The sequence below is a fragment of the Aethalodelphis obliquidens genome, unplaced genomic scaffold, assembly GCF_003676395.1.
Source record: "Aethalodelphis obliquidens isolate GAN/ISIS:26980383/991018 unplaced genomic scaffold, ASM367639v1 scaffold36, whole genome shotgun sequence".
NCBI classification, from domain to species: domain Eukaryota; kingdom Metazoa; phylum Chordata; class Mammalia; order Artiodactyla; family Delphinidae; genus Aethalodelphis; species Aethalodelphis obliquidens.
In genome coordinates this window covers 13,591,455-13,619,450 of record NW_020837980.1, presented here as the reverse complement: position 1 = coordinate 13,619,450, position 27,996 = coordinate 13,591,455, and the positions used below count along the sequence as shown (strand labels likewise).

Below are 27,996 nucleotides of genomic sequence, written 5' to 3'. Positions count from 1 at the left end.
CTTTCTATACTACAAAATAAATAAGTTAGTGCTATATTAACAAAGATAAAATCAACAAAAATCAAATGTCGGCACTGGCACAATAGGGACCACTTTCAAAATCTACTGTCTCCATCATTCAACAAATGTTTATTGATTGCCTACATTGTATACTTTCTGGCCAAGGGTGCAAAAATAGTACCTAGCGATCAATTGTTCCAGAATAATGTGAGGAGGTTTTAAAAAGTATGTTCTGAGGCCCATCCTTAGGGATGCTTGTCATATCAGTAAAGGGAGATACAGGCATACTTCGTTTCATTGTACTTCATTTTATTTGCCATTCACAGGCATTACGCTTTTTTTACAAATTGAAGGTTTGTGGCAACCCTGCTTTGAGCAAGTCTATTGGCGCCATTTTTCCAACACCATTTGCTCACTTTGTGTCTCTGTGTCACATTGTGGTAATTCTCACAATATTTCAAACTTTTTCACTATTATTATATTTGTTTTGGTGATCTGTGATGAATGATTTTTGATGTTACTATTGTCATTGTTTTGAGGTGCCTCAAACTGCACCCATATAAGACTCTGAACTTACTTGATAAGTGTTGTGCGTTCTGGTCCACATCACTGATTGGCCTTTTCCTCATCTCTCTCTCTCTCCTTGGGCCTCCCTATTTTCCCTGAGACACAAAAGTATTGAATTTAGGCCAATTAGTAACCCTACAGTGGCCTCTAAATGTTCAAGTGAAAAGAAGAGTTGCCCATCTCTCAATTTAAAGCAAAAGCTAGAAATGATCAAACTTAGTGAGATAGGCATGTTGAAAGATGAGATAGTCAGAAAGCTGGGCATCTTGAACCAAACACTTAGTAAAATTGTGAATGCAAAGTAAAAGTTCTTGAAGGAAATTAAAAGTACTACTCCAGTGAATACATGAATCATCAGAAAGAGAAATAGGTTTATTGCTGATAAAAGAGAGTTGTAGTGGTCTGGATAGAAAATCAAACCAGCCACACATTCCCTTAAATGAAATCCTAATCCAGAGCAAGGCCCTAACTCCCTTCAGTTCTTTTTTTTTTTTTTTGCGGTACGCGGGCCTCTCACTGTTGTGGCCTCTTCCGTTGCGGAGCACAGGCTCCGGACGCGCAGACTCAGCGGCCATGGCTCACGGGCCCAGCCGCTCCGCGGCATGTGTGATCTTCCCGGACCGGGGCACGAACCTGTGTCCCCTGCATTGGCAGGCGGACTCTCAACCACTGCACCACCAGGGAAGCCCCTCCCTTCAGTTCTATGAAGGTTAAGAGAGGTGAGGAAGCTGCAGAAGAAAAATTTGAAGCTAACAGAGGTTGGTTGAAGAGGTTTAAGGAAAGTCTCTATAACATCAAAGTGCAAGGTGAAGCGTCAAATGCTGATGTAGAAGCTGAAACAAGTTATCCAAAAGATCTAACTAAGATAATTGATGAAGATGGCTGTACTCAACATCAGATTTTCAATTTAAACAAAGCAGGCTTCTACTGGAAGAAGATGCCATGTAGGACTTTCATAGCTACAGAGGAGAAGGCAATGCCTGGCTTCAAAATTTCAAAGGACAAGCTGACTTTCTTGTCAGGGCTAATACAGCTGGTGTTTAAGTTGAAGCCAATGCTCGTTTACCATTCCAAAAAACTTAGGGCCCTTAAAGATTATGCTAAACCTACTGTGCCCTATGCTCTATAAATGAAACAACAAAACCTGGATGAGAGCATATCTGTTTACAACATGGTTTACTAAATATTTTAAGCCCATTGTTGTGAGCTACTGCCTAGATAAAAGGTTCTTTTCAAAATATTACTCCTCATTGGCAATGCACCTGATGGAGATGTACAATATTAATGTTTTTTTCATGCCTGCTTATACAACATCCATTCTGCAGCCCATGGATCAAGGAGTAATTTTGACTTTCAAGTCTTATTATTTAAGAAATACAATTTTTAAGGCTATAGTTGCTATAGATAGTGATTCCTCTGAGGATCTGGGCTAAGTCAATTGAAGACCTCCTGGAAAGGATTCACCATTCTAGATGCCATTAAGAATATTCATGACTCATGGGAAGAGGTCAAAATATCAACATTCACAGGAATTTGGCAGAAGTTGATTCTAACCCTCATGGATGACTGAGGAGTTCAAGACTTCAGTGGAAGAAGTAACTACAGATGTGATAGCAAGATAATTAGAATTGGAAGTGGTGTCTGAAGATAGGAATGAATTGCTGTAATCTCATGATGAACCTTTAACAGATGAGGAAGAGTTGCTTCTTATGGATGAGCAAATACAGTGGTTTCTTGAGGTGGAATCTACTCCTAGTGAAGATGCTGTGAAGATTGCTGAAATGACAACAAAAAAATTAGTTGATAAAGTAACAGCACAGCTTGAAAGGATTGACTGCAATTTCAAAACACATTCTACTGTGGGTAAACACTATCAAACAGCATTGCCTGCTACAGAGAACTCGTTTGTCAAAAAGAGTCATCAATGGGTCAGACTTCACTGCTGTTTCATTTTCACAAGTTGCCGCAACCACTCCGACCTTCAGCAACCACCACCCTGACTAGTCAGCAGCATCAGCATCAGGGATAGACCCTCCCCCATCAAAAAGATTATGACTCGCTGAAGGCTCAGATGATAGGTAGCATTTTTTTTAGCAGTAAAGTATTTTTACATAAGTTATTAACATTGGTTTTCTTTAGACATAATGCTATTGCTCACTTAACAGACTACAGTATATTGTAAACATCACTTTTATATGTACCGGGAAACCAAAGGTTCATGTGACTGGCTTTATTGCGATATTTGCTTTATTATGGTGGTCTGGAATTGAACCTATAATATCTCCAAGGTATGACTGTATCTGGTATCTGTGTTGGGTTTTTTTTATTTGTTGTAACATATTTATTGGAGTATAATTGCTTTAAAATGTTGTTAGTTTCTGCTGTATAACAAAGTGAATCAGCTATACATATACATATATCCCCATATCTCTTCCCTCTTGCATCTCCCTCTTACCCTCCCTATCCCACCCCTCTAGGTGGTCACAAAGCACAAAGCTGATCTCCCTGTGCTATGCAGCTGCTTCCCACTAGCTATCTACTTTACATTTGGCAGTATATATATGTCAGTGCTACACTCTCAATTCCTCCCAGCTTACCCTTCCCCCTCCCCATGTCCTCAAGTCCATTCTCTACATCTGCGTCTTTATTTCTGTCCTGCCCCTAGGTTCAACAAACCATTTTTTTTAGATACCATATATATGTTTCAGCATACGTTATTTGCTTTTCTCTTCCTGTTTTCTCTTACATCACTCTGTATGACAGTCTCTAGGTCCATCCACCTCACTACAAATAACTCAATTTCATTTCTTTTTATGGCTGAGTAATATTTCATTGTATATATGTGCCACATCTTCTTTCTCCATTCATCTATCAATGGACACTTAGGTTGCTTCAATGTCCTGGCTATTGTAAATAGGGCTGCAATGAACATTGTGGTACATGACTCTTTTTGAATTATGGTTTTCTCAGGGTATATGCCCAGTAGTGGGATTGCTGGGTCATATGGTAGTTCTATTTTTAGTTTTTTAAGGAACCTCCAACTGTTCTCCATTGGGGCTGTATCAATTTACATTCCCACCAACAGTGCAAGAGGTTTCCCTTTTCTCCACACTCTCTCCAGCATTTATTGTCTGTAGATTTTTTGACGATGGCCATTCTGATCGGTGTGAGGTGATACCTCATTGTAGTTTTGATTTGAATCTCTCTAATGATTAGTGATGTTGAGCACCCTTTCATATGTTTGTTGGCAATCTGTGTCTCTTCTTTGGAGAAATGTCTGTTTAGGTGTCTACCCATTATTGGATTGGGTTGTTTGTTTTTTTGATATTGAGCTGCATGAGCTGCTTGTATATTTTGGAGATTAATCCCTTGTTAGTTGCTTCATTTGCAAATATTTTCTCCCATTCTGAGGGTTGTCTTTTTGTCTTGTATATGGTTTCCTTTGCTGTTCAAAAGATTTTAAGTGTCATTTGGTCCCACATGTTTATTTTTGGTTTTATTTCCATTTCTGTAGGAGGTAGGTCAAAAAGGATCTTGCTGTGATTTATGTCATAGAGTGTTCTGCCTGTTTTCCTCTAAGAGTTTTATAGTGCCTGGCCTTACATTTAAGGTTTTAATCCATTTTTGAGTTTATTTTTGTGTATGGTGTTAGGGAGTGTTCTAATTTCATTCTTTTACAAGTAGCTGTCCAGTTTTAATAGCACCACTTATTGAAGAGGCTGTCTTTTCTCTATTGTATATTCTTGCCTCCTTTATCAAAGATAAGGTGACCATATGTGTGTGGGTTTATCTCTGGGCTTTCTATCCTGTTCCATTGATCTATATTTCTGTTTTTGTTCCAGTACTATACTGTCTTGATTACTGTAGCTTTGTAATATAGTCTGAAGTCAGGGAGCCTGATTCCTCCAGCTCCGTTTTCCTTTCTCAAGATTGCTTTGGCTATTCGGGGTCTTTTGTGTTTCCATACAAATTGTAAAATTTATTATTCTAGTTCTGTGAAAAATGCCATTGGTTGTTTGATAGGGATTGCATTGAATCTGTAGATTGCTTTGGGTAGTATAGTCATTTTCACAATGTTCATTCTTCCAATCCAAGAAAATAGTATATCTCTCCATCTGTTTGTAAAATCTTTAATTTCTTTCCAAGAAAATACTATATCTCTCCATCTGTTTGTAAAATCTGTTTCTTGGATTCTTCCAATCCAAGAAAATAGTATATCTCTCCATCTATTTGTAAAATCTTTAATTTCTTTCATTAGTGTTTTACAGTTTTCTGCATACGGGTCTTTTGTCTCCTTAGGTAAGTTTATTCCTAGGTATTTTATTCTTTTTGTTGCAGTGGTAAATGGGAGTGTTTCCTTAATTTCTCTTTCATATTTTTCATCTTTAGTGTATAGGAATGCAAGAGATTTCTGTGCATTAATCTTGTATCCTGTTACTTTACCAAATACATTGATTAGCTCTAGTAGTTTTCTGGTAGCATCTTTAGGATTCTCTATGTATAGTATCTGCAAACAGTGACAGTTTTACTTCTTCTTTTCCGATTTGGATTCCTTTTATTTCTCTTTCTTCTCTGATTGAGGTGGCCAAAACTTCCAAAACTATGTTGTATAATAGTGGTGAGAGTGGGCAACTTTGTCTTTTTCCTGATCTTAGAGGAAATGGCTTCAGTTTTTCACCACTGAGAACAATGTTGGCTGTGAGTTTGTCATATATGGCTTTTATTATGTTGAGGAAGGTTCCCTCTATGCCCACTTTCTGGAGAGTTTTTATCATAAATCACTATTGAATTCTGTTGAAAGCTCTTTCTGCATCTATTGAGATGATCATATGGTTTTTATCCTTCAATTTGTTAATATGGTGTATCACATTGATTGTTTTGTGTATGTTGAAGAATCCTTGCATTTCTGAGATAAACCCCACTTGATCATGGCGTATGATCCTTTTAATGTGCTCTTGGATTCTGTTTGCTAGTATTTTGTTGAAGATTTTTGCGTCTAAATTCATCAGGGATATTGGCCTGTAATTTTCTTTTTTTGTGACATCTTTTTCTGGTTTTGGTGTCACGGTGATGGTGGCCTCGTAGAATGAGTTTAGGAGTGTTCCTCCCTCTGCTATATTTTGGAAGAGTTTGAGAAGGATAGGTGTTAGCTGTTCTCTAAATGTTTGATAGAATTTGCCTGTGAAGCCATCTGGTCCTGGACTTTTGTTTGTTGGAAGATTTTTAATCACACTTTCAATTTCAGTGCTTGTGATTGGTCTGTTTATATTTTCTATTTCTTCCTAGTTCAGTCTCGGAAGGTTGTGCTTTTCTAAGAGTTTGTCCACTTCTTCCAGGTTGTCCATTTTATTGACATAGAGTTGCCTGTAGTAATCTCTCGTGATCCTTTGTATTTCTGCAATGTCAGTTGTTACTTCTCCTTTTTCATTCCTAATTCTGTTGATTTGAGTCTTCTCAATTTTTTTCTTGATGAGTTGGCTAATGGTTTATCAATTTTGTTTATCTTCTCAAAGAACCAGCTTTTAGTTTTATTGATCTTTGTTATCATTTCCTTCATTTCTTTTTCACTTATTTCTGATTTTATCATTATGATTTCTCTCCTTCTGCTAACTTTGGGTTTTGTTTGTTCTTATTTCTCTAATTGCTTTAGGTGTAAGGTTAGGTTGTTTACTTGAGATTTTTCTTGTTTCTTGAGGTAGGATTATATTGCTATAAACTTTCCTCTTAGAACTGCTTTTGCTGCCCCCCAAAGGTTTTGGGTCGTTGTTTTTCATTGTCATTTGTTTCTAGGCATTTTTTGATTTCCTCTTTGATTTCTTCAGTGATCTCTTGGTTATTTAGTAGTGTATTGTTTAACCTCCGTGTGTTTGTATTTTTTACACTTTTTTTTCCTGTAATTGATATATAGTCTCATAGCATTGTGGTTGTAAAAGATACTTAGTATGATTTCAATTTTCATAAATTTACCAAGGCTTGATTTGTGACCCAAGATATGTTCTATCCTGGAGAATGTTCCACGAGCACTTGAGAAGAAAGTGTAATCTGCTGTTTTTGGATGGAATGTCCTATGAATATCAATTAAATCCATCTTGTTTAATGTGTCATTTAAAGCTTGTGTTTCCTTATTTATTTTTATTTTGGATGATCTGTCCATTGTTGAAAGTGGGGTGTTAAAGTCCCCTACTAGTAGTGTGCTACTGTCAATTTCCCTTTTTATAGCTGTTAGCATTTGCCTTATGTATTGAGGTGCTCCTATGTTGGGTGCATAAATATTTACAATTGTTATATCTTCTTCTTGGATTGATCCCTTGATGACTATGTAGTGTTCTCTTTGTCTCTTGTAATAGTCTTTATTTTAAAGTCTGTTTTGTCTGATATGAGAATTACTACCTCAGCTTTCTTTTGATTTCCATCTGTGTGGAATATCTATTTCCATCCCCTCACTTTCATTCTGTATTTGTCCCTAGGTCTGAAGTAGGTTTCTTGTAGACAACATATATATGGGTCTTGTTTTGTATCCTTTCAGCCAGTCTGTGTCTTTTGGTTGGAGCATTTAATCCATTTACTTTTGAGGTAATTATCTATATGTATGTTCCTATTACCATTTTCTTAATTGTTTGGGGCTTGTTTTTTGTAGGTTTTTTCCTTTTCTTGTGTTTCCTGCCTAGAGAAGTTCTTTTAACATTTGTTGTAAAGCTGGTTTGGTGGTGCTGAGTTCTCTTACCTTTTGCTTTTCTGTAAAGGTTTTAATTTCTCCGTTGAATCTGAATGAGATCCTTGTTGGGTAGAGTAATCTTTGTTGTAGGTTTTTCCCTTTCATCACTTTAGATATGTCCTGCCACTCCCTTTTAGCTTGCAGAGCTTCTGCTGAAAGATCCACTGTTAATCTTATGGGGATTCCCTTGTATGTGTTGTTTTTTAAGAACAAAAGTGATTCCAATACACAGCCAGGTTTGGATAATTCTCTTCTCAAAATTCAGAAGCTGAATCGCATATGTACACTGCTCTGAGAAGATTACAATCTCTGTCAGTATTCTATGTTGATGTGTTTCAGTGGCTTCATAAAGACTTTCACAACTTCACACATTGGGTTCTTCTTTCCTTTCTTCCTAAGGAACTTTATGGGTCTTGATACAATACTCACTATACATATGACACAGTGATTGAACAGTAATAATTTGACAGGGACATAAGCAGATGCTGACTAGCCTTAATAATGTGACCTGACTAATCACCCTGGTTCTCCTTGATGCATAATGTCATCAGTTTTCAGTTATCTTCAAATGGATTGACCACAGTGAAAGCTTTGTCTCCATATCCTGGTGGATGCTTCCCTGATTCAGTTTGTTTATATTCAAGGAATAAAAACGTATTTTAAGATCAACTGAATAAAACTTTATTGGCCTAAAAATCACATAAATAATACCAAAATAATTCACATTATTTTGAATTTTTTTTAAATTTTGTATTATTGATGAAGTTCTTCTCTTCTCTCATATGTTTTTTTTTTTTTTTTTTTTAACATCTTTATTGGGGTATAATTGCTTTACAATGGTGTGTTAGTTTCTGCTTTATAACAAAGTGAATCAGTCATACATAAACATATGTTCCTATATGTCTTCCCTGTTGCGTCTCCCTCCCTCCCACCCTCCCCATCCCACCCCTCCAGGCTGTCACAAAGCACCGAGCCAATATCCCTGTGCCATGCGGCTACTTCCCACTAGCTATCTACCTTACTGCGTTTGTTAGTGTGTATGTGCCCATGACTCTCTCTCGCCCTGTCACAGCTCACCCTTCCCCCTCCCCATAACCTCAAGTCCGTTCTCTAAGAGGTCTGCGTCTTTATTCCTGCTTTGCCCCTAGGTTCTTCATGACATTTTTTTCTTAAATTCCATATATATGTGTTAGCATACGGTATTTGTCTTTTTCTTTCTGACTTACTTCACTCTGTATGACAGACTCTAGGTCTATCCACCTCATTACAAATAGCTCAATTTCGTTTCTTTTTATGGCTGAGTAATATTCCATTGTATATATGTGCCACATCTTCTTTATCCATTCATCCGATGACGGGCACTTAGGTTGTTTCCATCTCCGGGCTATTGTAAATAGAGCTGCAATGAACATTTTGGTACATGACTCTTTTTGAATTTTGGTTTCCTCAGGGTATATGCCCAGTAGTGGGATTGCTGGGTCATATGGTAGTTCTATTTGTAGTTTTTTGAGGAACCTCCATACTGTTCTCCATAGTGGCTGAACCAATTCACATTCCCACCAGCAGTGCAAGAGTGTTCCCTTTTCTCCACACCCTCTCCAGCATTTATTGTTTCTAGATTTTTTGATGATGGCCATTCTGACTGGTGTGAGATGATATCTCATTGTAGTTTTGATTTGCATTTCTCTAATGATTAATGATGTTGAGCATTCTTTCATGTGTTTGTTGGCAGTCTGTATATCTTCTTTGGAGAAATGTCTATTTAGGTCTTCTGCCCATTTTTGGATTGGGTTGTTTGTTTTCTTGTTATTGAGCTGCATGAGCTGCTTGTAAATTTTGGAGATTAATCCTTTGTCGGTTGCTTCATTTGCAAATATTTTCTCCCATTCTGAGGGTTGTCTTTTGGTCTTGTTTATGGTTTCCTTTGCTGTGCAAAAGCTTTGAAGTTTCATTAGGTCCCATTTGTTTATTTTTGTTTTTATTTCCATTACTCTAGGAGGTGGGTCAGAAAGGATCTTGCTTTGATTTATGTCATAGAGTGTTCTGCCTATGTTTTCCTCTAAGAGTTTGATAGTTTCTGGCCTTACATTTAGGTCTTTAATCCATTTTGAGCTTATTTTTGTGTATGGTGTTAGGGAGTGATCTAACCTCATACTTTTACATGTACCTGTCCAGTTTTCCCAGCACCACTTATTGAAGAGGCTGTCCTTTCTCCATTGTACATTACTGCCACCTTTATCAAAGATAAGGTGTCCATATGTGCATGGGTTTATCTCTGGGCTTTCTATCCTGTTCCATTGATCTATCTTTCTGTTTTTATGCCAGTACCATACCGTCTTGATGACTGTAGCTTTGTAGTATAGTCTGAAGTCAGGGAGCCTGATTCCTCCAGTTCCTTCTTTCATTCTCAAGATTGCTTTGGCTATTCGGGGTCTTTTGTGTTTCCATACAAATTGTGAAATTTTTTGTTCTAGTTCTGTGAAAAATGCCAGTGGTAGTTTGATAGGGATTGCATTGAATCTATAGATTGCTTTGGGTAGTAGAGTCATTTTCACAATGTTGATTCTTCCAATCCAAGAACATGGTATATCTCTCCATCTATTTATATCATCTTTAATTTCTTTCATCAGTGTCTTATAATTTTCTGCATACAGGTCTTTTGTCTCCTTAGGTAGGTTTATTCCTAGATATTTTATTCTTTTTGTTGCAATGGTAAATGGGAGTGTTTGCTTGATTTCACTTTCAGATTTTTCATCGTTAGTATATAGGAATGCCAGAGATTTCTGTGCATTAATTTTGTATCCTGCCACTTTACCAAATTCATTGATTAGCTCTAGTAGTTTTCTGGTAGCATCTTTAGGGTTCTCTATGTATAGGATCATGTCATCTGCAAACAGTGACAGCTTTACTTCTTCTTTTCCAATTTGGATTCCTTTTATTTCCTTTTCTTCTCTGATTGCTGTGGCTAAAACTTCCAAAACAATGTTGAATAATAGTGGTGAGAGTGGGCAACCTTGTCTTGTTCCTGATCTTAGTGGAAATGCTTTCAGTTTTTCACCATTGAGGATGATGTTTGCTGTGGGCTTGTCATATATGGCCTTTATTATGTTGAGGAAAGTTCCCTCTATGCCTACTTTCTGCAGGGTTTTTATCATAAATGGGTGTTGAATTTTGTCAAAAGCTTTCTCTGCATCTATTGAGATGATCATATGGTTTTTCTCCTTCAATTTGTTAATATGGTGTATCACGTTGACTGATTTGCGTATATTGAAGAATCCTTGCATTCCTGGAATAAACCCCACTTGATCATGGTGTATGATCCTTTAAATGTGCTGTTGGATTCTGTTTGCTAGTATTTTGTTGAGGATTTTTGCATCTATGTTCATCAGTGATATTGGCCTGTAGTTTTCTTTCTTTGTGACATCCTTGTCTGGTTTTGGTATCAAGGTGATGGTGGCCTCGTAGAAGGAGTTAGGGAGTGGTCCTCCCTCTGCTATATTTTGGAAGAGTTTGAGAAGGATAGGTGTTAGCTGTTCTCTAAATGTTTGATAGAATTCGCCTGTGAAGCCATCTGGTCCTGGGCTTTTCTTTGTTGGAAGATTTTTAATCACAGTTTCAATTTCAGTGCTTGTGATTGGTCTGTTCATATTTTCTATTTCTTCCTGATTCAGTCTTGGCAGGTTGTGCATTTCTAAGAATTTGTCCATTTCTTCCAGATTGTCCATTTTATTGGCATAGAGGTGCTTGTAGTAATCTCTCATGATCTCTTTTATCTCTGCAGTGTCAGTTGTTACCTCTCCTTTTTCATTTCTAATTCTATTGATTTGAGTCTTCTCCCTTTTTTTCTTGATGAGTCTGGCTAGTGGTTTATCTATTTTGTTTATCTTCTCAAAGAACCAGCTTTTAGTTTTATTGATCTTTGCTATTGTTTCCTTCATTTCTTTTTCATTTATTTCTGATCTGATTTTTATGATTTCTTTCCTTCTGCTAGCTTTGGGGTTTTTTTGTTCTTCTTTCTCTAATTGCTTTAGGTGCAAGGTTAGGTTGTTTATTCGAGATGTTTCCTGCTTCTTAAGGTGGGCTTGTATTGCTATAAACTTCCCCCTTAGAACTGCTTTTGCTGCATCCCATAGGTTTTGGGTCGTTGTGTCTCCATTGTCATTTGTTTCTAGGTATTTTTTGATTTCCTCTTTGATTTCTTCAGTGATCTCTTCATTATTAAGTAGTGTATTGTTTAGCCTCCATGTGTTTGTATTTTTTACAGATCTTTTCCTGTAATTGATATCTAGTCTCATGGCGTTGTGGTCAGAAAAGATACTTGATACAATTTCAATTTTCTTAAATTTACCAAGGCTTGATTTGTGACCTAAGATATGATCTATCCTGGAGAATGTTCCATAAGCACTTGAGAAAAATGTGTATTCTGTTGTTTTTGGATGGAGTGTCCTATAAATATCAATTAAGTCCATCTTGTTTAATGTATCATTTAAAGCTTGTGTTTCCTTATTTATTTTCATTTTGGATGATCTGTCCATGGGTGAAAGTGGGGTGTTTAAGTCCCCTACTATGAATGTGTTACTGTCGATTTCCCCTTTTATGGCTGTTAGTATTTGCCTTATGTATTGAGGTGCTCCTATGTTGGGTGCATAAATATTTACAATTGTTATATCTTCTTCTTGGATCGATCCCTTGATCATTATGTAGTGTCCTTCTTTGTCTCTTTTAATAGTCCTTATTTTAAAGTCTATTTTGTCTGATATGAGAATTGCTACTCCAGCTTTCTTTTGGCTTCCATTTGCATGAAATACCTTTTTCCATCCCCTTACTTTCAGTCTGTATGTGTCTCTAGGTCTGAAGTGGGTCTCTTGTAGACAGCATATATAAGGGTCTTGTTTTTGTATCCATTCAGCTAATCTGTGTCTTTTGGTGGGAGCATTTAGTCCATTTACATTTAAGGTAATTATAGATATGTATGTTCCTATTCCCATTTTCTAAATTGTTTTGGGTTCGTTATTATAGGTCTTTTCCTTCTCTTGTGTTTCTTGCCTAGAGAAGATCCTTTAGCATTTGTTGTAAAGCTGGTTTGGTGGTGCTGAACTCTCTCAGCTTTTGCTTGTCTGTAAAGGTTTTAATTTCTCCATCAAATCTGAATGAGATCCTTGCTGGGTAGAGTAGTCTTGGCTGCAGGTTTTTCTCCTTCATCACTTTCAGTATGTCCTGCCACTCCCTTCTGGCTTGCAGAGTTTCTGCTGAAAGATCAGCTGTTAACCTTATGGGGATTCCCTTGTGTGTTATTTGTTGTTTTTCCCTTGCTGCTTTTAATATGCTTTCTTTGTATTTAATTTTTGACAGTTTGATTAATATGTGTCTTGGCGTATTTCTCCTTGTATTTATCTTGTATGGGACTCTCTGTGCTTCCTGGACTTGATTAACTATTTCCTTTCCCATATTAGGGAAGTTTTCAACTATAATCTCTTCAAATATTTTCTCAGTCCCTTTCTTTTTCTCTTCTTCTTCTGGAACCCCTATAATTCGAATGTTGGTGCGTTTAATGTTGTCCCAGAGGTCTCTGAGACTGTCCTCAGTTCTTTTCATTCTTTTTTCTTTATTCTGCTCTGCAGTAGTTATTTCCACTATTTTATCTTCCAGGTCACTTATCCGTTCTTCTGCCTCAGTTATTCTGCTATTGATCCCACCTAGAGTACTTTTAATTTCATTTATTGTGTTGTTCATCGTTGCTTGTTTCATCTTTAGTTCTTCTAGGTCCTTGTTAACTGATTCTTGCATTTTGTCCAATCTATTGTCCATTCTATCTCCAAGATTTCGGATCAACCTTACTATCATTATTCTGAATTCTCTTTCAGGTAGACTGCCTATTTCCTCTTCATTTGTTAGGTCTGGTGCATTTTTATCTTGCTCCTTTATCTGCTGTGTGTTTTTCTGTCTTCTCATTTTGCTTATCTTACTGTGTTTGGGGTCTCCTTTTGCAGGCTGCAGGTTTGTAGTTCCTCCTGTTTTTGATGTCTGTCTCCAGTGGCTAAGGTTGGTTCAGTGGGTTGTGTAGGCTTCCTGGTGGAGGGGACTAGTGCCTGTGTTGTGGTGGATGAGGCTGGATCTTGTCTCTCTAGTGGGCAGGTTCACGTCTGGTGGTGTGTTTGGGGGTGTCTGTGGCCTTATTATGATTTTAGGCAGCCTCTCTGCTAATGGGTGGGGTTGTGTTCCTGTTTTGCTAGTTGTTTGGCATAGGTTTTCCAGCACTGTGGCTTGCTGGTCGTTGAGTGAAGCTGGGTGCTGGTGTTAAGATGGAGGTCTCTGGGAGATTTTCGCCGTTTGATATTATGTGGAGCTGGGAGGTCTCTTGTTGATCAGTGTCCTGAAGTTGGCTGTCCTACCTCAGAGGCAGAGCCCTGCCTCCTGGCTGGAGCACCAAAAGCTTTTCATCCACAGGCTCAGGATAAAAGGAAAAAAAAGTAGAGGGAATTAGTAGAAGTATGAGGAAAGAAAGAAGGAAAGGAGGGTAGGAAGGAAGGAAGAAAGAAAGAAAGAAGCAAAGAAGGAAAGAAGGCAAGAAGGAAAGAAAGGAGGGAGGGAGGGAGGAAGGAAGGAAGGAGGGAAAGAAGGAAAAAAGACAGAAAGAAAGAAGATACAGTAAAAATAAAATAAAGTATAATAAAGTTATTGAATTAAAAAATTCTTATTTAGAAGGAAAAAAAAAAAAAAAAGGGACGGAAAGAACCTTAGGACAAATGTTGGAAGCAAAGCTATACAGACAAAATCTTACACAGAAGCATACACATACACCCTCACTAAAAGAGGTAAATGGGGAAAAATCCTAAATCTTGCTGTCAGAGACCACCTCCTCAATTTGGGATGATTCGTTGTCTAAAGGAGGGAAGGAAGGACAGAAAGAAAGAAAGAAAGAACGAAGGTAAAGTATAATAAGGTTATTAAAATTAATTATTAAGGAAAAAAAATTAAAAAAAAAAAAAACATGGACGGATAGAACCCTAGGACAAATGGTGGAAGCAAGACTATACAGACAAGATCTCACACAGAAGCATACACATACACATTCACAGAAAGAGGAAAGGGGAAAAAATCATAGATCTTGCTCCTAAAGTCCACTTCCTTAATTTGGGATGATTGGTTGTCTATTCAGGTATTCCACAGATGCAGGGTACATCAAGTTGATTGTGGAGCTTTAATCCGCTGCTTCTGAGGCTGCTGGGAGAGATTTCCCTTTCTCTTCTTTGTTCTCACAGCTCCCAGGGCTAAGCTTTGGATTTGGCCCTGCCTCTGCGTGTAGATCGCTGGAGGGCGTCTGTCTTTTGCTCAGACAGGATGGGGTTAAAAGAGCCGCTGATTGGGGGCTGTGGCGCACTCAGGCCGGCGGGGACGGAGGGGCACAGAGTGCGGGGCGGGCCTGCGGTGGCAAAGGCCGGCGTGACTTTGCACCAGCCTGAGGCGCGCTGTGCGCTCTCCCGGGGAAGTTGTCCCTGGATCCCGGGAACCCGGCAGTGGCGGGCTGCACAGGCTCCGCGGAAGAGGGGCGTGGAGAGTGACCCGTGCTCGCACACAGGCCCCTCGGTGGCGGCAGCAGCAGCCCTAACCTCTCCCGCCCGCCTCTGGGGTCCGCGCTTTCAGCCGCGGCTTGCGCCCGTCTCTGGATTCCGCGCTTTCAGCCGCGGCTCGCGCCCGTCTCTGGGGTTCGCGCTTTTAGCCGCGGCTCGCGCCCGTCTCTGGAGTTCCTTTAAGCAGCGTTCTTAAACCCCTCTCCTCACGCCCCAGGAAACAAAGAGGGAAGGAAAAGTCTCCTGCCTCTTCTGCAGGTGCAGGGTTTTCCCCGGACTCCCTCCCGGCTAGCTGTGGTGCACTAACCCCTTCAGGCTGTGTTCAAGCCGCCAACCCCAGTCCTCTCCCTGCGCTCCGGCCTCAGCTCGCAGCCCCGCCCGCCCCAGCGGGTGAGCAGACAAGCCTCTCGAGCTGGTGAGTGCCGGTCGGCACCGATCCTCTGTGCGGGAATCTCCCCGCTTTGCCCTCCGCACCCGTTGCTGTGCACTCCTCCGCAGCTTCGAAGCTCCCCCCTCCGCCTCCCGCAGTCTCCGCCCGCGAAGGGGCTTCCTAGAGTGTGGAAACTTTTCCTCCTTCACAGCTCCCTCCCACTGGTGCAGGTGCCGTCCCTATTCTTTTGTCTCTGTTTTTTCTTTTGCCCTACCCAGGTACATGGGGAGTTTCTTGCCTTTTGGGAGGTCTGAGGTCTTCTGCCAGCCTTCAGTAGGTGTTCTGTAGGAGTTGTTCCACGTGTAGATGTATTTCTGGTGTATCTGTGGGGAGGAAGGTGATCTCCGCGTCTTACTCTTCCGCCATCTTCTGCCTTCTCCCTCTCATATGTTTTAACAGAGTTATGTCTATAAACAGTAAAATCTATAAAACCAGGTATGTATTGTATTTACAAAATATTGTAATTATTTTAAATGATATGAACAACTTAGAGGAAATTTTTAAACACACATAAGTTTTTTTCCTCTTCTAATAAAATAAAAGATTTAAAGTAAATTTATTATATTTGTGCTGAATACTCCTATGATAGGTTAATCCTCATCTCTGACCCTAGAAAAATCCTTATAAAAACACTTTTCTTCTTCCATAGCTGCTTGTCATATGACAGTATAGGAAAGACAAATAATCCTATTATGTCTATACATTAAAACTCACATTCTTTTTTAGTTATGTGATCCATTTATTTGTAACTTTTAAAAAATATTTTATATCACTGTATATAACTTTGTAACGATTTTAAAATTTTTACTGATCACTTACTATGTATAACACTCTAGATTAAAAGCTTTAAATTAGTTGCAGAGAACAAATTGGAAAGATGAAAGTAATGCAATATACACTTTACTTTCGGTGAGTTTATAATATGGTGATGAATACAGACACGAACATATATAATACATAGCAGTGAGTGGAAAAGGGGGAGAAAAGAAAGTAGAAGATGCAGCTTGAATATGAAATTGAACAACCTTACCTTACTAAAATCAAATATTATATACCCTTCTGGGGCATACTCAATTGTAAGTAGTCTAGCTTTTGGTCAAGGAAATGAGATGAAGAGTCTGTTTATAGTCCAGTTTCAGGTATCGGAGTTAAGTTAGGTGAGAGAGATTTCTCTGGGGGTTTCATCTAAAAGCACAAGCACAGCCCAAATAGAGGGATGACTGTAAATCCCTGAGACCTTCTTTCTCTTCTCCTCATCTCTCTTCCCTCCCCTTTCATCCCCACACACAAATTGGTTGATAAAAGAAAACAGATATAAATGAGGACTACAATTATACACTATTTTAATATCTCTTCTAATGAGGTTGCAAGCACCAGTTTAGACATCCTAGTCCTATATCTGCCTGGTTTTTGTTTGTTTAGCTTGACTCCCTTCTCCCAAACTCATTGAAACTTCTTTTTTTCTTGAAGTGTTTGTAGTTTCATTCCACAAGCTGTGATAACAGGAATTCCTTTTGCTTTTTAAAATTTTACTCTGTTTTAGTTGAATTGTGTTGCAAACTAAATTAAGATCTTTATAAAGGGCAATATAAATATGTAATAAAAGTTATAGCAAATGATTGCAGTACCTAAAGAAATGTGAGAAATGTGTACCCACATTTGAGTTTAGCTGAGACATACAAACAGCAGTTGCTTTAAAACTTTTTAAAGCCATGTATTCATTGTGATTTTTGGCTCTTCTCAGTATTGTTGCTCATTTCTAGAGGTCCCTTAAAATAAGGAATGCTATCATGGCTTAAGCAATATTATTTTTTTAAGCAGAAATCAAATGTCAAAATAAATCCAAACGGGTAAATCCTACCTTAATAATGAACATATGTTTCTTGTTCCCTGCTTGCTAAACCCAGATGTTAATTACTACATTTGTCAGTACATTGCTCTTTTCCTATTTGGAGCTGGCTGAGATTACGATGCAGGCAGGATAAATGTCATATGTGTATCATCAGTAAAACCAAGATTATTTTTCAAAGTCTGGTAAAATGCTGATGACATTTGAGAACCAGAATTATAAAAGATTCTTTAAAAGTTCACTGTTTTTCATAGTATCATTCTTGCATGTAACTCCAATACAAATACAGTGGGTTGAACTACATTAAAGACTGGACATTATGACAAGCTGCTTTATGAAAAAAGCAATAAAATACAATTACTGTTCAACTTTGATTTAAAATGCTTATGGGAATTCATTTTTAAATTCACATTTTTACGGTGCTTCATGGAGTTTGAGAGAGATTTAGCTTATTGTTTTAACTCACTGAAACTAAATCTTGCAGTCAGTTCTAGATGTTGGCTGGTCTGTTAATAAATGGGAATTCTTAATGTGTTATTTTAAAGACAGGAAAAATTGATCTCTGTGTTATATTGCATCATTTCTGATCTTTGCAAGGACTTTAACTCTCTGTAGTCTTTGAGAATAAGAATATGTTCATAGGATACTGGAAAAACACTTAGGTTTTGAGCAACTCTGAATTGATCAACTGTCTCAAAAATCAATGATTTTAAATTACCAATGACTTAATAATATAATTGGTAAACAAAATATTAATGTGAGCTCTGAATTTAAAATATAAGCTGATGCAGATTTTGATTTAAAATTTCTCACTTGGCTTCAAGTTTGCTCTTTATTGACTGAATTTCTAATTTAAGAACACATTATTAGACACTAAGAATCCTATATTAGTTAGATAAACATCTACTCAAGCAAAAAAATGTATATGTATAACCTCATAGAGTGTTTAATATAACCTAATGTGTTTACATGGATCATTGATATCAAAGTCCAATAACTTCAGAGTCCTTAAGACAAATACCAACCATGTATTAATTTATTCACCAAATAGATAATGTTTTACATAGGAGGGATGTTCCAAATATTTAACAACTGTTAGGGCACAGGAACTGATTAATCAGGATAAGTGCAGGCCATCAACCCACCTTTATGGCCATACAAGCTTGCATTGGTTGAATGTTTGCTGTGATGGATGGAGAAAACTGTAGTAAGAGCAGTGCGGAATGAGGGTTTTTCAGGAGCTTGGATCAAAATATTAAGTTTGAGTTGCCTGTGAGACTTCTAAGTAGAGATGTCAAGTGGAAAGTTGAATGTCTTGAGTTGAGGGGAAAAGAGAGGCTGGAAATATAAATACTGGAGTTTCAATTAATAACTGGTTTTCATTGCCATGAGACTGGATGTTACTTAGGGTGAAAATGTAAATATAAAAGAGAAGAGGTCTGAATACGAGACCATGCAGCACACCAACTTTAAAGTTTGAGAAGATGGAAGAGAATCAACAAAATAGACTGAGGAAGAGCAATCTGTTGGAAACCAAAAGAATATGGTGCCTGGGAATTCCCTGTTGGTCCAGTGGTTACGACTCCACGCTCCACTGCAGGGGGCACAGGTTCAATCCCTGGTCGGGGAACTAAGATCCTGCATGCCATGTGGTGCAGCCAAATAAATAAATGACTCGTGGAGGTAATTAATTAAAAAAAAAAAGAACATGGTGCCTGAAATCCAAGACAAGAAATTATTTCAAAGAAGAAGGAATGACAAGCTGTTTCAAATGCTACTAATGGGTCAAAAATTGAGAATTGACCACTGGATTTAGCAGAATGGATATCATTGGTGAATTTAACAAAAACAGTTTGATGAGAGTGCTGGGAACAAAAACCTTATTAGAATGGGTTCAAAAGAGAATGTGAAGAGAGAAATTTGGGATAGAAAGTGGAAAACAATCCTTGCAGAATCTTTACTAAAGATGAATAGGAAAAAAACAGTGTGCAGGGAAATGTAAGTCAAGAATTTTGTTTACTGAAATGAATTATAGCATACGTGTATGCTGGTAGGAAAATCCACTGAAGAAGCAAAAATTGGTGTTGCAATTAGCCATGTACCAGAGCGATGATCTTGACTAGAGAAGAGAGCATGTGATCTAGTGCCCAAATCAGTCTCAAATTAAAGCACAGGCAGTCCTCCTATGTAGTGGACGAAATGGCAGAGGTAAGGTAAGATGATAGATATTGAGCGCTTATAGAAATTCTTTTCTGCTTCTGTTTTTTCTGTAAACAAGAAGACAGCCATAGGAGTTCCTGGTGACCTAGTGGTTAAGATTCCCTTCCATTGCCATGGCCTGGGTTCAAACCCTGGTCAGGGAACTGAGATCCCTCAAGCCCGTACAGTGCAGCCAATAAAAAAAGAGCCTTGAACAGATTGAAAGAGGGGAAAAGCATGTTGGCATTTTGAGGAGTGAGGCTAGGGTATTAAATAGTCCTATAGGTGAATGGAAGAATAAATGGTGTAGTGATGTGAAAAATTGCCAGAAAATTGAGCACCAATTTGTGGGTAGTGGGCATGAGGTGAAAGTAAGATCAGTAAGCACGGTTGAGTGCTTTTCTCCAGCAACATTCAGCACACCTGTTACAGTTGCAGAGTTGGCAGAGAGTAACCAGAGTTGTTCTGTTTTCATTTTTGTTTTTTGCCAAGTGAATAATAGAATAACGGGAGAAAGGGTCAAAAGAGTTAAAAGGAGTATACGAGAGAGTTATTATAAGTATTGACCGTGAGATCCATATTGGCCAAGGAGGGATATGATAATAATGAGAGGAGTTAGGGTCAGTGAAAAGGTCAACAGATTGTTCGAGTTACATAACTAGAGGAAAAGAGCTGAAAAGGAGGGAGCGGGTGGTTGTAGACTCAGAAGCTAGAAATCAAGACAGTGGAAGAACTTCAGTCACTGATCCAGATAAGATCAAGAGAACAAGAGTGAGTGATGGAGTAAGATGCAGAACAAGATTATTGGATGAGATGAGTTAAAAACAAAGAATCTACCATAAAGAAGGATGCTTTGTGTCAATGTTAAAATAAGTGTGAATTATGACAAGTATTATTGGAGAAAATGACAGTGTTCCAGGGTTTAAAATGTTGTAGGAATGAAGGCCAGTGACCTAGAGATCAGTAGACAAGTACAACAACAAGAGGGAGAGGGCTGTATAGTCAGTAGACATGGATATTCAAAGCAGGGCATTTTTATATGGGAAGAAAGTGTGGAGATTGGAAGATCAAGGAGATGCAAGGAGGATACCTACCCCATCCCCAGGACCAGGGTTATAAAGGGAATGTGAGACAGCATTACTACCATTTCAGAAACTTAAAAGGAAAGCAGAAGGGACTGTTCAGAGAATATAGTAAGTTGAGCTTATAAGGAGCTTTGCTGATGACATTCTCCAAGGCTGACTGCTGTTTTCTCTTTCCTCCACAATGCTGCACTGTCAACTTTCTAAGAAATATCTGATCATGATGTTTTTCTGTTTAAAATTCATCAATAGGTCCCAGTAGCTTTAAGCTTGTGCAGAAGACCAGCATGCTCTAGGACTCCTACAAAACTCTCTCTAGGCACATCTCCCACCTATCCCCATATGTATTCTTCACATCTATAGGTCATTGGCAGTGGTAACACAGGTGGGCCTGGGCTTACTGATTTACTCTACATTCTTTTTTTTATACTAATCTCAATCAGTCAACCACTTATGCCATCTGGTATTCAGTTTTCTCATTTCTAGAATGAAGTAGTTAAATTCAGAGCTTGTCCTCCAGAAAACTATTACCACTTGAAGAATTAAACAGAAAAGCAACATTCTTTTTTTTATTATTTACTTATTTGGCTGTGCCAGGTCTTAGTTGCAGCATGTAGGATCTAGTTCCCTGACCAGGGATCGAACCCAGGCCCCCTGCATTGGGAGTGCAAGCCACTGGACCACCAGGGAAGTCCCCAGAAAAACAACATTCTTAATAATGGGAGAATATTGTTGGTATTTCAGAATATTTAAGATAAGTGGCCTTGCTCATTAATTGCCAACTGTACCCTCCAGTCATTGAGACAACCAAAAGTGTGCCCATAAATCTTTAAGCATCTCAGATTGTCAGATAGCTTGATAAAATGCAGGCTGCCCAGTTAACTTTGAATTTGAGATAAATAAATATTTTTAGTGTAAGTATATTGTAAATATTGCATGGGCATCATCTGTTTTTATTTGTTATATCTGGCAGCTCTACATATGGAAAGCCCTGCAGACTAGGATTATATCTATAGTCAATGTAAAAATGGCACCCCTAGAGTTGCTCAGTATACAACCTACACAACTAAATATAGCCACACTGCTTGGTGGTCAGTACAAACCCAACTGAAAACACTGGTTCAGGTTATCAGTGAAAGCAACTGTAGCACTAACATTTCTATAATTCTCCAAACTATCCAGTAGTGCAATGTGCTAAAAAGCTGTGGGATACATGTACATAAGTAAAACCAAATCTGAGGAGAAAATTTGATTATTTTGAAATCAAGCAATACTACTTTTTTTATCTTCTTAATCATTTTTATTGATTTCTCCCTTCCATAGACACTGGATCATGCTTTTCCTCAAGAATGAAAACAATATTGTTACATTAAGAAATTAGTATTCAGCATGTCACCCACACCTGGAATTACAAATGTAGGTTTCAAGGATATGACAGTGTAAATACAAGGGAATAATTAGCTATTGGTGACATTTCAGACACGAATTGGGAAGATATTCTGCCTACTCTTGAAGTGTAATAACCATTAGGAGGTGAGGTCAAAACGTTGCCAGAGAATAATAATTGACTGGTTGTCAAAAGCCAAAGAAGGTCAAATTCCCTTCAACAAATTCTGAAATTTGATTTCAGACTTTCAAACTAAAAAACTTGATTTGGTCAGCTTCCTGAAGATGGATATATTTCTTGAGGATAGATTATTATACAAGTTCACAAGAGATCAATATGTAGAGATAAAAATTGCTAATTAACTAGTTTACAATGATGCATAAAACTGCTACACAGATAAAAATATTTGCATTAGAAGACCAATGTATTCTATATCTGAATACAGATCTCAGTTTCTGTTAATAAATAGTTACTGAGTAAAAATACTATATTAAATATGAGTGAATAAATGATCTCTGCTCTTGATATCTCACTGACTAGGCTAAAAGAGTAGAGAAGAGAGAATGTGATAAAACTTGGGCAAATGGGTGGATAGAGGTGGAAAGGATGGAGAAAGGAGCATGTAGAAAAACAGAGATAAGAGAGCATGACACACTTGAGGAAATATAATTCAGTATAGTTAATATACTAGAAGAGAAATGGTGAGAGATGAAGATAGGGAAATGAGCAAGATCCCATTCAAGAAAGGTCTTACAAGCCTTGTTAAGCAGTTGAACTTTTTGCTTAAGAGCAATGGGGAGTCACTTCTGGGTTTTAAGCAGTTAATTATTAGATTTTTATTTTGAAAGATCAGTTTGGCAATTGTGTGATGAATAGACTGGATGAAAGGGTAGCAAGAAAAGAGTCGGGAACACTTGCTGTAACTTAGGTGCGAAGTGATGATACTAGAACAAGGAAGACGACAGTATACCTGGAGGGAAGAAATGGATAAGTGAGGTATTTAGGAGGTGAAATTAATAGGACTTATCATTTAACTTTTTGTGTGGGGTAGGGAGAATGGAGAGTCCAAAACGATATACCTTATTTTGAGCCTGGATACAGGAAGAAGTAGCAAATCAAGGGGAAAGAAAATGCGTGTAGTTTGGGGGTTTTAATTATCTTTAGTCAAGGAAGCCAATAAAAAGACATTTTGATGTAGAGGGCTGAGACTCAAGAGATAGATCTGAGATAAAGGTCTAGATTTGTGCATCATTATAGAAGCCACCAAAAGGGATAACATCACAGGGAACGAATGTGTTAGAGTAATGAGAGAGATGGGCCTAGAAGTGAGGGACGCTAGAATTTAAGTTATAAGCAAAAGGAAAAGGAGCCTGAAAAATGTCTAAGAAGAGATGGCAGGACAAATGGAAGAAAAACTGGGAGAACTTGCTATCAAGAAAGCAGGTGAAAGAGTTTTTCACTAAAAATGGAGTAGTTATATAAGGGCCAAGAAAATCTCCATTGGATTTAGGGGAAAACATGACCTTAAAAAAGAGAAATGATGGTAAGAGCATTTTCAGAGGATGATTAATGACAGAAACCTGAGTGTGATAGATCATAAAGTGAGTGGAAGTTGAAGAAGAGGAACCAGTGTGAGTGCTGACAACTCTTCCCATAAGTTTATGTCAAAGAGGAGAAAAATAATAGGACTTGAAAGGAGCACTAGTGACAAGACATTATTTTTGTGTGAGTGTACTTTGTGTGGTTTGACTCATCTGTTTGTTAGTTGTTAAAATGGAGAGAGTTGGCCACACTTGATATTGGAGGGAGGGATGGAGGGAGGAAGGAAGGGAGGAAGAAAAATAAAAGAAAAGAAAGAAAGAAAGGAAGGAAGAAAGAAAAAGAAGGAAGGGAGGGAGAAAGAAAGAAGGAAGGAAGGAAAGAAAGAGAAAGAGGGAGGGAGGAACGGAGGAAGAAAAAGACACTAAAGTATAGATTGGGATATTCTACAAGGTTCTTGAGGAGGAAGGAATAGAATCTAGGACACAGAAAGACGTGATCAGCATTGGATGATGTCTTAGTTTGTTAGGGCTGCCATAGCAAAGTACCACAAACTGGGTGATGTAAACAACAGAAATGCATTGTCTCACAGTTCTGGAAGGTGGAAGTCTGAAATCAAGGTGTCGACAGGGTTGGTTCCTTCTGACTGCTGTGAAGAAGAGTCTATTTCAGGCCTCTGTCCATGTCTTATAGATGGTAGATGGCCATTTCTTCCTTATGTCTCTTCACATCATCTTTGCTACATGAATGTGTCTAAATTTTCCCTTTTTATATTGGATTAGAGGTCCACCCTCCACCAATATGACCTCAACCTAATTTAACTAATTACATCTGCGATTACTCTATTTCCGAATAAGATCACATTCTGAGCTACTGTGGGTTAGGACTTCAACATATAAATTTTCAGAGGGTAGAATTCAACTTATAATAGATGAGAAGAGAGACACTTCTTCCCGTGTAGCAGGAAAAAAAGAGAAAAAGTGGCTTTGTGCAGCTGTAGATTTTGTAGCAGGAAATATAGGAGTTTCCATCTGCCTTTTATTTTCTCTAGAGTGGAGACAAAATCATCAGCAAAGAAGGAGTCAGAGTTGGAAGTGTAAGTTTCTGGAAGAGGTTTTAAAGAGCCATTGCACAGAATGAAGGCTAACTGGGTAGAATGTCAGGCAGCTTTGCAGGTACTATGGCATCAGCTTATGATAGTCAAAAGAAATAATCAATTATTTAGTGGTGCCCTTCAGATAATAATATAGGAAGGGCTGCTTTGGTCATATAATGGCTTAAAACAAAATGTGTGTCAGTGTCACTAAGGAAAAGTTATTCTGATTCACCAGTTAGCCCATTTATTTGGAGCCCAGGTTAAATGTCAGTTTGTTTGTGACAATTTCAGTTTAAAAGAGAAGCACACTCACTTATTTGTTCTAAAATTAAACGGAACTAGAATTTCTATTAAAGCATTCAATACAATCTGTTTCCTCCACTAGATTGTGTTCTAAAGAGAGGGGTCACCTTTTGCGTCTTTCTGTTTCTAAATATCCCCTAACATTCCTCTATGGCATTGGTGTAGTCAGTAATTAGTGAGCATTTCTAGAATTGAACCTTGAGGAGTAATGAGTTTTCACTGAGTACCTGTGTCCTACTGAGAGTAATTTTTCTTCAAAAGTTTTGTCCAATGGTACACATTTTCTAGAAAAAGGAGGTGTGAGATTCATGCATAATTGTAAAGTTCAAGAATATAAACATATGGTGAGCTCTAAAAGCAGAGCACACCTGAGCCTCTTAAAGAAATATCAAATAACCAGATATCTAATCTCATGAAAGTTAAGTTTAACTTGGTGTAAAATTATAGCATTGACTTAATAAACTTCCTAGTATATTTTTTCTATTTATGGAATCTGTAAATATAGATATATCTATAAATAAAACAGGTATCTATAAACATTATATATTAGGGTCAACATTTTTAAATACTAGGGAATAGGAACAATAAATAAATGTAAGATATGAAAAAATATTTTATTTTGCCTTATTTTTCAGAGTGATTGTGTACTTAGTTTTTTCCTCTCTGAGCCTGTGGAACAAACAATGGAAGAATCATCACCTGTGGACCTAGGCAAGTAATTTTATCATTATTTCTATGTACAATTATTGTTTCAATATAATTGTACAAAAATCATAACTATAATTTTTTATTTTTCAAATTAAAATCTCTTTTTAAGAATAAGGCCTTAAGAGTCTTTTCTAACCACTTCGAAAGCTTTTTAACTCCTTAGACTATGTCTATCAAGTTAAATTAAACCCAGATATATTTGTCCAATTATAATAACTACATGGTATCACACTATTAACTCATTTCAATTAATTGTGCATTGAGATGGAATTGCATTTCAGAGGCAGAAGTCCTGTTTTCCCCTGCAGGTAAGTCTTACAATTTACTCAACATATTTGGAAGCAACAAAAATAAATATTAGGCAATAATAATGATCATGAGTTATCTAGCAGTTTCACTCTTATCTTTTAAAGCTCAATAATTATTCCAGCTCCCTCATGAAGTCTTCTTTTATTACCAGGATCCCAAACTAGACCAGCACAATTATTCACCCTATTCTCTGCCATATGTATGTTAATTCTAATTAATTTTTCTATCATCATCTCACCTAGATTGGCAGAGACTCTTTTTGAATGTCCCGTCAATCTTTTTTTTTTTTTGACAGTTTAAAATATGACTTATTTTTTTGAGAGGCCTAGGTTTAATTACATGCTTGGGGATGGGTCTTTACCCATTTGTTCATCTCCATTTTTGCTTAAGTTATCTCTAGTTTTCTCTTATGTGAAGCCAAGAGCATCTCAGCCGTTAAAATATTAGAATGTCCTATCAATCTTAAGCATTCGTAATATAATTCCATTGCCAGTGGCCATCTAATACTGATACTGGTCTTTATCTCATATAAGATTTGCAAACCCATAATTTTCTAGAGCTTACCCCCTTTCCTTTGCAGCTCCCTGTCTGAGTTTTATCCACATCCACCTTCCAATTCTCTGCCTTTAAGATTAGGCCCATCTGCTCATTACCTCTGCCTGTATCTGACATCCTAGATATTTAACCCTCATACAGAACAACAGTTCTGTACAGCCAGGTCAGGTCTTATAGTGCGACTATTTATTGTTACATATTTATTTTTGTGTCTGCCTTGTTTCTCCTGTTAGACTGAGAGTAACTTTAAATCAAGGACTCACTTCCCTACTATGCATTGCTCTATACTAACAAATCCTAATTTAATATATGAGAATTGTACCACTTTTATTCCCCACATTTTACTCATGTAACGTTACTCTCTAAGATGCTTTATATAGTCAATATATAACATATATATATGTTCAATATATAACATATATATATATAACATATATATATATATCAATATATAACATAAACAATATTAAGTAAGGTAATTTCTTACATTTTATAGCATGTATCTAAAGAAGAATAATGCCCACAATATAAAATATTTTTATTGTCATAATTTACAAATTATACAACAAATATCTTTTTAAAAAATATAGTATTAGCTGGGGAGATTTTCACAATCAATATTTATAAACTTGTATTAAACAGATTAAAAAACCCAATAATAATAAAGTTGCCAATTTCTAGAGATGTCAAACTTCAAGAAAAAGCTACTAGATTGGCCTCTATTTTGTCATTAAAGGCCTTAAAGAAAATTCTTTCTCTGTGTTTCAAAAAGTAAACTGTGGATCACTATCAAGTTTTTAAATTTGGTGATTATTATAAGGTGTTTTAAAATACATACACACAAAAAATTTAGGATTCTTATTGTAAAAACTAAAATGGTTGCTTGAGAATTCTTTTTTTTCTGGTTTGCTTATATCTTACTACATCATACAATACTCAGGATTTGTTTCGTCACTGTTAATGAGCAAAAGATTTGATTCTCAATATTTTTAAATACAGGCTGCCTATGAAATACAGCTTGTTATCTTAAAACAACAGAACACACCTTCTAAGCAGGATATGCAAATCATTACAACAAACAAGGATTAGCAGGAAGTTGTTCCTTCTTGTATGCTTTAAATTATTTCCTCTTTCATACTTCTGAATTCTTAATGTTAATACTTTTGTCACAGAATATCAGTTGATTCTAAACAAGAAGCACAATATTATTCTAAGCATAATTCTTGTCAACTAGTTGAAACTTTGAGCTTATGTTGTTAAATGAGTAGAGGATAAAGTTATTCAAGTGTATTTAAATAATGGTTTAAATAGGATGACCTTAAGCAAAAATCCCAGACTTTACCATTTTACTACCACAGCTAATGAATTGAGAGTGGATTCTGGACACCTATGTATCTAGGCACATGACTTATAAAGATCATATTAGAAATCATTTATAGTCCTGCATCTGGGAGATATTCATATTCCTTTGCCTTTACTCACTAACTAAACGTGCCACGGTAGAACAACAGAAGAATTTATCTTTTTCACGTGCCAGCCAATCACTTCTCTCCTCTACTTAACACTTTTCCTTGGCTTCTCATTGCCTTTAGGCAAGGGCAAATCATGGGCTTGTAACCTATGCAGTCATACAAAGCACAGTGCTTAGAACAATCCTGCTGTCATTGTACTGAAATTCTTAACAAT

The 27,996-nt window shown here is 37.3% G+C and overlaps 1 protein-coding gene across 12 annotated transcripts in view; it reads left to right on the top strand.

Moving 5' to 3' along the window:
* The window catches only part of PIK3C2G (phosphatidylinositol-4-phosphate 3-kinase catalytic subunit type 2 gamma), a 369,692-nt gene that overhangs the window by 276,936 nt on the left and 64,760 nt on the right, over positions 1–27,996 (top strand). For all 12 annotated transcript variants that reach the window (XR_003437791.1, XM_027129484.1, XM_027129485.1 and 9 more), the window contains one exon: positions 25,374–25,449. Coding sequence is in view for 11 of the 12 variants with exons in the window: in XM_027129484.1 (XP_026985285.1) it covers positions 25,374–25,449 (76 nt within the window). In the remaining variant the exon portion in view is untranslated. The remainder of the gene's footprint in view (positions 1–25,373; positions 25,450–27,996) is intronic.